Below are 10,279 nucleotides of genomic sequence, written 5' to 3'. Positions count from 1 at the left end.
TTCCATGTCTACCACGGTCAAATTCCGCCCCGGCGAGCGGGCCCCAGCTGACACCAGAGCCCGCTGCCATTGAGACTAGCATATATACCATTAGTTTACCGTCAGCAGCCACCGCTGCGGACGCATAGCCGCCACCTCTCTGGGTGGGGCCGACAGTTGGAGTTGGATCGGTGTTAGCCGTCGCCGCCCGGGGGCGACGCCGTTTACATCTACCGCTACGAGGAAGCCCCGATCCGTCGGTACGGGCGCCTTTCCACCAGCGCCCGCATCGAAACCACAAATTCCCTAGTGTCGGTCCACCCGGCCGCGCCTAGGCGCGACTCGGGCCATCGCCTCCCGGGGACGGCTCGCCAGGACCCTCACAGCAGGTCAGGCGACGGCACCGTCGAATGATTATCGTCGCGGTTACCCACGATTCCGAGGGCAACACCAGCGGTAGCTCTCCCGAGGGACGGCAAACCGTCCGCCCGGTGGTGACTCCGCGCCACGGGCAAACCTAGGCCTTCGCCGTGGAACGACGTTTCCGTCGCCCCGGATCGGGCAAACGCTCCGGCCTGTAGCGGACACTTGTACGGAGCCCCAAAATTGTTCTTTTACTGTTGTAAAATAGTAGTACCTATTTAATTTATTTAAATGTTTTATTTTGTTTTAAGTTAAAGAGTTAAAAACACAGATATAGAATAAATAATTTTATATAATTATAGTTTAATTTTATTAATTAATAAATATAAATCTTTTAAATTGTTATTACATTAATATGGCTAGTTATTAGTTAATTATATACTATATATTATATCTCATACTACTTATTGTACTATAACATATCTATTTTTTTATTACATTAATTTATCCCATTAGGTACTATTAATTTGGAATATTTAGACTATCTAGTATTTAAAGATAAATAGGCAATATACCTAAATGAAAAAAGAATATGTTGGTAAAGAATGTTCTGATGAAAATTATTTTCAAAAATATACTATATTTAATTCATATTTACAAACTAAAAGTATGTCTCGTAACTTGTATAAATGTATAATACATTTTTATTTTTATACATTAACAAATGATAGGTAGGTACACATAGTGTTTTTATGATCAATTGTATTATTGGATATACATTATACAACTAGCTTTAATTTAGTACATATTTCCAGCTCTTGCTGATGTGAACAATGATTTAAACGAATACCACAGTCTACCAGTCAATAAAGAATCTTTGGTTGAATGTGAATTTCAAAAAGACACTGAGATAAACTCATGTTTGCAAAATAAAGGTATATACCTACTTATTTTATTCCTTTTTTTTAAAGTACCTATTTATATATTTTGAATATTTAATGTTTTGTATCTTCGCATATTATTAGTTTTATAATAGATTATTGGTATATGCATTATGCAACTGTCAGCTAGTATTACTAACCCTTTTTATGATGTTCATCATATTATGTATATTGTTTTTTTTTTTTTTAATTGATACTTAATTGTATTTGCTAGATAGCAAAGCCCAATTGAATTTATATTTTCCCAAAAAACTATTAACTTACCTAAAATTTTTTGATGATCAATTTTTATTTTAGATGATATGGATATGGATATAATTAAAAATGATCCTGCAATTTTTGCTAAAATGTCTTTTTTGTCACCAGAAATCAAAGAAATCAAATAATTTAATTTTAAATTATTATTTTTTTTTTTAAATTTAATTAGACAATATTAATAAAATTAAAAACATCAAAACATCACAATACCAAATTAAACTATCAATTTTGAATTGTACCTAAATAGTCAGGTCCACATAGAATTTATCATTTTAGTTTTTACCTATTTAATTTATATAATTTAAATTTTAAGGAGAGGACTTAGGTACAAATGTCGAGGAAAATGAGACTGTCTTTACGGATAAATTAAAGAATTTTGAACGTTTGCCTGCATCAACAGCTCAAACTTCATCTATTGGTAAATTATTTTTGTTTATTTGTATAGCACTTAATTTTATTAATAATTGTCTATATAATATAGAAATTAACAATACTTATCATAATTCATAATGCATGTTTATCTTAAACTTCAATTTGTGTTATTTTATCTACATAATTAAATAATATCTTGGCTGGGTATAGAATTTATTTTATTTTTTGGATTTTATTTTTTAGTACCAAGCAATTTACTTCAAAACTGTATTGACCTTGAAATACGTGCTGAACATTTATCTATTGATCCGGGGATTCTTCGAAATTTGAAATTATCGCCCGAAGAGAAAATAAATATTATTCAAAGAGGCCCATGTCAACCTACAGAAATCGACACAAATTTTCCTAAGTCAAATGGTCGACGTTTTTTGTCGAAATTTTACTGGAATGAATTTACCAACGGAGAACGTTTCAATAGAGATTGGTTGAGTTATTCCATTTTATTTGATAGAGTTTTTTGTATATACTGTATGTTTTTTGGTAAGAATTCACAGAAAGCTTGGACGTACGATGGCTTTCATGCGTGGCAAAGACCTAAAGATATTAGTATACATGAGAAGACTACTCCACACATCAACGCAACTGTTACTATCAAAATGAAATTGTTATCCATGCCTGTGTTACCAGCACTTATTGAAAAAAGAAAAATGCAAGTAGAATTTAACAGAGAAATAGTTCATCAACTTATAGAGGTTACACTGTATCTTGGCAGACATTCCTTAGCATTCCGTGGGCATAGAGAAGGCTTCAATGAAAATATTCGTGGTAATTTTAAAGATTTAGTCATTCTATTAAGTAAATGGTCACCATCTTTGGCTATTTATTTAGAAAGATTACAATCAACCGGTCGAAATGAAACAAACTTTTTATCCTGGCAACGGCAAAATCAATTAATTGATTCTGTTTCAACTATTATCAACAAATCTATTAAAAAAGAAATTATTGATACTAAGTATTTTAGTGTCTCTATTGATACAACATTCGACTCATCTAAAAGAGAGCAATTAGCTTTTGTTGTACGGTATGTTAGTTTTTCTAATAAAATCCCAGAAATTCAAGAACGGCTGATTGCATTAAAAGAATCTTCTCTTACTACTGGTCAAAGATTGTTTGAAATCTTTAAAGATATTTGTAATGAAAGAGAATTAAACTGGAAACAACACTTAATTGGTCAGAGTTATGATGGTGCCAGTAACATGCGAGGTGAGTACGAAGGTCTACAAGCATTGGTTCTTCAGCAAAATCCTTCTGCCATTTACATCTGGTGCTATTCCCATAGATTAAACCTTGTAGTTATACAAATGGCGAGTACTTCTTCAAATGCAGTTGACACATTTGGAAACTTAGAATTTTTGTACAGTTTTATATCATCTAGTAAGAAAAGAATTGCTTTTTTTAAAAAATCACAAAAAAAACATTATCCCAATCAGAATGTTCACCGTTTAAAGCGAGTTGAAACCACGAGGTGGATGTCATATTCCTCAGCTCTAAATAATGTTTTACTTACATACAATGCTGTAATTGAGACATTGGAGTATATAGTAAGTGAAGAAAGTAGACTAGACTTTAAGGTTGGAGCTAAAGCATCAGGTTTAATTGATTTTTTATTATCTCATCGATTTATACTTACTGCATTATGTTTTAAAAAAATATTTAATATAATTGATCCGCTTACTCGTATGCTTCAGGCTATTGATATCGATTTACTGAGTGCCATAAATAATATAAAAAATGTCCACACTTCATTAAAACAAATAAGATGTGAAAACATATTTGAAGAAATATTCACAGAATCCAATTGCTTTATGAGTGATCGTGCTGATGAATTTGAATTCACTCAATTAGTAGTAAATAGAAGTAGAACTAAAAAAAAACAATTCGATGAAAATTCTAGTGATGAACCAGTAGTAGATCCTAAGCTGAAATTTAAAATTGATACTTATTTTGGCACACTTGATGCAGCAATAATGGCTATAGAAAACCGATTTCACTCAACTGCACAAAATCTTTAAGGGATATATCATTCTTCTCAAAAAATCGTTTAAATCAAGTTAAAAACGGAAAACTACCGGCAGATGTGTTCTGTACATTTTGTAATTTGTATCAACAGTTTATAGATCGGAATGAGTTGTGTAATGAATATATTCAGTTTGCAAATTTGTATTCTGACTTTGAAAAAGTAACTAAACTACCAAAAAATATTTATCCATTTACTTCCAATATTAACACTTCTGACATTGAAAGTAATGTGGAGATTTTAACATCAGATGAAGAATTAAACAATGATCAAACACAAAAAGATATTATGAATACAGGAAGCTCATTAACATTACTACAAATATGCTATTCAGCTGGACTTCATAGTGTATTCCCTACATTGTTTATGGCCCTTCGGATTGCTTGTACATTGCCAGTATGTAGTGTAACCACTGAAAGAACTTTTTCTAAATTAAAAATTATCAAAAATCGGTTAAGGAGCACTATGAAACAAGATTGTCTTGAGTCATTATTAATAATATCATGTGAGTCCGATGTGCCCATAGATAATGATGAAGTGGTTGATATATTTGCAAAATGCAGTACAGTACTAAGCAAAAAACTTATTGGTTGAAACTTAAAATGTAATAATTGTATACCTATATAGTATATATACATGTATTATATAGATAGATCATTGATGTATCGATTTATGTATAAAACAATATTTTATTAAAGTTTTATTGAAAATGTTGACTTTGAACCTAATTTTCTATCTTTGTGTGTGTCTAGGGAGTGGTGGGTGGGTGGTTAAAATTTGTGTTTGCACCACCTACTAAAAAGTAGTTCGGCGCCACTGACAGGACTGGTTTACCGCCAAACGGTAACTCCGATCCCATGACGTCCTTGAGCAACCGATTGACCACCGTGAGTTGTAGTCCCGGAGACATAGGCGCTTCGTCCCAGACGATGAGTGCTGCGTCGCGTATCCTCTGAGCGCGTGACGACTGCATGGTGATGGACGACGTCGAATCGTCCGTGAGCGTGCCGAACGGCAATCCGAACGTCGAGTGCACAGTCATGCCGCCGTCAATGAGCGACGCTGCGATTCCTGTGAATGCCACGGACAACACGGAACGCCCTTGGCTGCGAAGCGACCATATCAGGCATCCGTAAAGCGTCGTTTTCCCAGTTCCTCCAGGTCCGTCGACGTAGAAAAGTTTTGAGACGTTTCTGTTGTCGTCTACGGCCGCCATCACACGTTCAAACACTGTCCGTTGTTCGTCGTTTAAGTTGTCTAATTGTTGAGCCCAGCGTATAGCCGCGTCTATTTGACCAAACATGCCGTCATCCGGATCCTCTTCCAACAGTGCGACGTCCGGCAGAGGCAAACCGTAGTCCGTGAGTGATTTCCCGTGACCCCGAAGTAATCGATCGATAGCGTCTAGACATGCCGCCCTCGCGCGGTCTACGTCACGCACCCGCTGATTGAAGTCCTCCATCATGTGTGCTTCGTGAGTTTGGTACAACGTCAACGGGTTTGCGGTTTCACAAAACAATAGCATCGTAACGAACAGGTAACGAAGCTGAGATGGAGGGTCCAACGTTGCCGATTCAGCCATGCATGCCAGCAAAGCTCTGTCGTCTTCCAACAGTCCCATCGCGACTGCTGCAGCCGCGTAGGTTGGATGCTGCACTCCGTCTACTGTCCTCACATCATGGTATGACTGCGGGCCTCTCTTATGTAGAAGTAGTAGTCGCAAGTGAAAACGTTCTCGATCAAGTGGGTTGACGACGTACATTCGAGCCAGCGTCTCGTACGTCATCTGTATTCGCCGTCGTAACCATGTTCTTCGCGTTGCGTTCCAAGTGTAATGTATCGGTATCTCTTGGTACAGGTACTGTCTGGCCTCGACGTCTGTCGCGTTAAGCGCAAAGAAGGCCGTGTGTTTTGTTCGAGCTAGAGCAGCATTTTGTGCCCTTTCCAGTGCCTGATTTGGGGCAAAGTACACGTTGTGATAATCTTCTAAGTGTACTGGAAGTCTGACGATCGTATGACTCTTGTTATGCATTTCATACAAAAACAACCTCCAAACCGCTTCTGGTGGACTGACGTACCGTGAATTTATGTAACTGAAATCAACATGTATTCACAATATATTTTATGATTGAAAATTATAAAAAAAAGGTTATTTGTTAAATTCAAGTCAAAATAAATAGAACATAATGTGTGTTGTTTATAAATCTAAAAAAAAAATACTAAAATAAAATAACTATACAGTATATATATGGATGTATATGACATGGTGTGCAATGTTATTAATTTAGCAATAAATATTGTATGTAGTGGTGTTCTTTATTAAGATTATATTATTTCAAAGTGATGTACAATATTAAGGCCCTATAATATCTCCTTATACATTTTGTAAAAGAAAAAAAGAGATTAATACATAATAAAATATGACTTAAGAAATTTAATTAAGATTTATTTTAAACACATGTGAAAATTTAATAGAAAAAAAGTAATGTGTATTGTTGTGGATTCTTATAATACAACTTATAATAAATTTTACAATATAATCCATCCACATAATATAAGCTGTAATGTACAGTATGAATCGTTAGGTGTTTGTGCTCGATAATCTCAAGTTATCAAATAACAATATATATTTTTAATGAATTGCATTTGTACTATATTTTTGTGTATCTATATATCAATCGATTAAATGAAGTATAATCATTACGAACGAAGTTGTAGCAGTTTATGATAAGTTTAAATGTCAGTGTTGATACAATTGTAATTAAATATATTGGCATAGTCTTAAAAGTAAAAATATTGTATAAGTGGTATGTAAAAAAAAAAAAAAATTAACTGAACAACTCACTTTTCTATTTCATTTCCATTCCAAACTTCCACGGTAGCCGCGTCATGTCCCTTGTACACATATTTGTATAGATACATTACGCTCTTCACTGTAGAGCATACCTCAACGTTGATGTGCGCATCATACTTGATCAGCAAGTAAGGGTTGTATGGCACAACAAACTCATTTCCTACTCGGTGACCTCTGACGTTAGCCTCAAGTCCGTTATTTGGTCTGCGGTAAGTCGGGTAACCGCTGTCGGAAATGTACAAAGTCTCTTCGCTGTACTCTTTTGGGTAGTTTTTTGAGCAACTGTTGTCCACCATACACGGACTGTTATGGTTAAGCTGTCCACACGGTCCATGAATCATGTGTGATGTCACACTGTTGAATAGGCGTCTGTCAGTTGCCGGGTCTGGTAAGCAGGCACATACCACATCGTCAACGTCGTCGGCAGTATGCAACTTACTGTCTTCTTGCAAGATAATGAGTATGTGGGCGTGCGGAAGACCTCGTTTCTGAAACTCAATAGTATAAACGTAAGCATCAACATTACCAAACACCTTAGTAACTGTTATATCACGCATTAGCTCCTTAAGTTTTGCATGGAACACCCTTGCCACCAAATCTGGCCTGTCGTTAGCTTTCAACCAATTTGGAATGTTGTCAACAATCTCTGGCCACTTAGGGTTACATGTGAACGTTATGAACAGGTCAGGTTTACCGTACTTACGCACAATGGCCATCGCGTCATGGTAACATTGTTTCATGTAACGGGGGCCGCCTACAAACGTTGATGGCAAAATCATCCTACGACCAACAGGATCGATTTCATCTACATGAAGTTGTTGGTTTATGTGGTCCACAAGCCCCTGATACGCTTCGGCAAACAGCGTCCTTTGATTGTCTCTAGTGTAGCGTAAATTATTCGCTTCCATCCGAACGTACTGATCACACACGTACTGCTGTAACAAAAAACCACCGGCATGCAATAAACTTAATGTTTGGCCGTCATTCCCATTTCCATTGTTTCCTGTATATCGAATGGCCAAGCGGTAACACACAAACTCCCTGATGGTGTTCCGAACGCGAACAGCATTACGACGGTTGCCTTCTTGTAGCAGGTTGTAGTGCCAACCGGATTCTCCATACAGGAAGAACAGTGGATACAGCATAGGATCCGCATGAGGTGAGCCTACTGATATGCTTTGCATCCGATGTTGTGGGTTGACTGGGTTCGTGTCATAAATGACCAGATCAAGGTTCTTTGGTGGTAGACCGTCGTCACCAACGAATACGACTGCTACTTCATTTGCATCACCAGCCGGTTGATTGTATCGCCGAGGGTCATTATTTGGGTCGGCGATGATGTGCATTGTCACTCTCCTCGGTTGCACCGTGTGATCAGCAGCAGCAGCGTCTTGTTCCCTCTGCCATACCTGTCGCATGGTCCTGTTAACAAAATAATGATATTACAGTTATCTGCGTGTAAATAAAATTAAACCGTAAGTGTAGCAGTTTAGTCTTATTCGGAAGTCTACTATTATTGTAAGCAATACGCATAAGATATGTGATGCTCAGTGTAATAAAAAAATATAATATAATACTGTAATAAAAATAAATAAAAAATGTCATAGAGGTAATTAGGTTTAAGTCTCGTTTGAAACAATGCACACAGTTTAGTGTTGATGTCCATAATGTATGTAGGTGTAATAGGTGTATATATATATATAAGAAAAATAAGAATATGACAGTGTATTGGTATTATAAAATTCCAGATGGTAAATCATATCCTCAAAATGCGTTCCTTAATGAGTGGGTAGTGAATAAGATGTAAACTATGAACATTGGTATAAGAATAAAGGATATAACAACATAATAATTATAAGTATTGCAACACAATAGTCTGGAATATTAATGAAATTAAGTTAATGTAGTTAGTGAGTGGTATTGAATGTGAATGTGTAATCAATAAAATATTATAACAATATTATTCAAGTTGACAAAAAGAAATAACTAAAAGTACTATATAAAGTATGGTAACAATAACGGGTACAGCAAATCTACAGTGCACTTAAGTGTCAACAATAATTTATGATATGTAATAATTGTTGTTTGTTATGTACAACAAAAAGATATGTTATGTTTATATATACATAACATAATATAATAGGTGTTGGTAATAGAGTTAATCATTTTCAATATAATGGGTTTGTTTATAAGTGTAAAGTAATAATAATATGTATTTGCTAAATATATGCATAATATACATATACACATTTATGTATATTTAAATATATTACTCGAAAGCCGCTGCAAATGGATTGATTTGCCGTAACAGATTGTCTAAGTCTGTAATCAAGTTCTCCAATAGCGAGTGTTGGCGTGGCTGTTGTGCCATTCGAATCCGGTTGGCTTCCCCAGATTCGATAAAGTACAGCTCACAGTAACTCGGTCGCATCATTTCATTTCTGACAATGTCGTTACTAATCCTGCGATACACTTGCCCATGAACAGTGAACACTTTTGGTCCCCGACCTGGCAAACGTCTTGGGTTGAGGTCAGTGGAAAACGCAGCAAACGCCAAAGTGTTGTTGTATCGTCTGATTTCTTTTCTAAAGTGCCTGGCTACCTGTGAATCATCTATTAACAAACGAATTAATAACTCTGGAGGTTGACCCAACACACGGTCACCCGTTATAGCCATTTGACCATTATTGCAACACGTTGAAAAATGAGACCTTCCAATCTTCTCACAGTGGAAATGACGGCCACCACAGTGATCGTAGACGGCATCCAATGGTCCTATGTTGTGCTGTTCGGGAAGTTGGTGTTGAATGCCAGCCGGACGGTCTCTTACGGGCACACGTGCTCTGGGAGCACCCAGGGGAATTGGTACAAACTGTAGTTTAAACATCAAAGTTGTAAAAAAACAATGTCATCTGTTTTTTATTTAATGTGAAATATACACTGACTTCATTGTCGACGTCTGGTGGTAAAACGTCGAATACATCTATGAATTAATATACTGCTGCAGCATCAGCAGGCAGCAAATCTACAACCTCAACGTCATCTGGGAAGACTTCTAATTGGGGTTGCACCAATGGTTCTTCGTCTACCTCTACCATGACCTCATCAATTTGGACTTCAACAATTTCCACGTCCATTTCTTGTTCGCCGTCTGGTGCCGCAATCTCTATAATCGGTTGATTATTTTGTACTACCTAAACATCATATGAGGTCAGGTTTAATGTATCTGTATGTACAAAATTATTGAAATTTAAATTAAGAACTTATTAGTTATATATATGTGTGTGTGTGTGTGTGTATATATTAGTAATAAATATATACATATTATATTTTGTATATATAATATATATATTATAATAACAATAAAATAAGAATGTAATGAATCATCATCAATGAAATAATTCAAAAATGTATGAGCTTAGTTGGTGGGTGCCA

General features: G+C 36.1%; 2 protein-coding genes across 2 annotated transcripts; one reads left to right on the top strand and one right to left on the bottom strand.

The window, feature by feature from the left end:
* Window positions 1-921: 921 nt before the first annotated feature.
* LOC112598399 (zinc finger MYM-type protein 1-like) lies at window positions 922-4,584 on the top strand. The gene is made up of 6 exons (XM_025344835.1): window positions 922-1,009; window positions 1,158-1,277; window positions 1,855-1,959; window positions 2,157-3,563; window positions 3,753-3,943; window positions 4,084-4,584. Exons 1-6 carry the CDS (start codon window positions 922-924, stop codon window positions 4,582-4,584), a joined length of 2,412 nt encoding a protein of 803 aa, XP_025200620.1.
* Window positions 4,585-4,738: 154 nt separating this feature from the next.
* On the bottom strand, window positions 4,739-9,981 carry LOC112598398. Its single transcript, XM_025344834.1, is given in 4 exon segments — window positions 4,739-6,083; window positions 6,836-8,266; window positions 9,118-9,716; window positions 9,790-9,981. Coding segments are annotated over 4 exon segments (3,567 nt in total).
* Between the last annotated feature and the right edge of the window lie 298 nt (window positions 9,982-10,279).

Source organism: Melanaphis sacchari, unplaced genomic scaffold, assembly GCF_002803265.2.
Source record: "Melanaphis sacchari strain LSU unplaced genomic scaffold, SCAv2.0 Contig489_pilon_pilon, whole genome shotgun sequence".
Classification (NCBI taxonomy): domain Eukaryota; kingdom Metazoa; phylum Arthropoda; class Insecta; order Hemiptera; family Aphididae; genus Melanaphis; species Melanaphis sacchari.
Note: the sequence above shows the minus strand (reverse complement) of the source record. Positions and strands in the feature narration are given on the sequence as shown.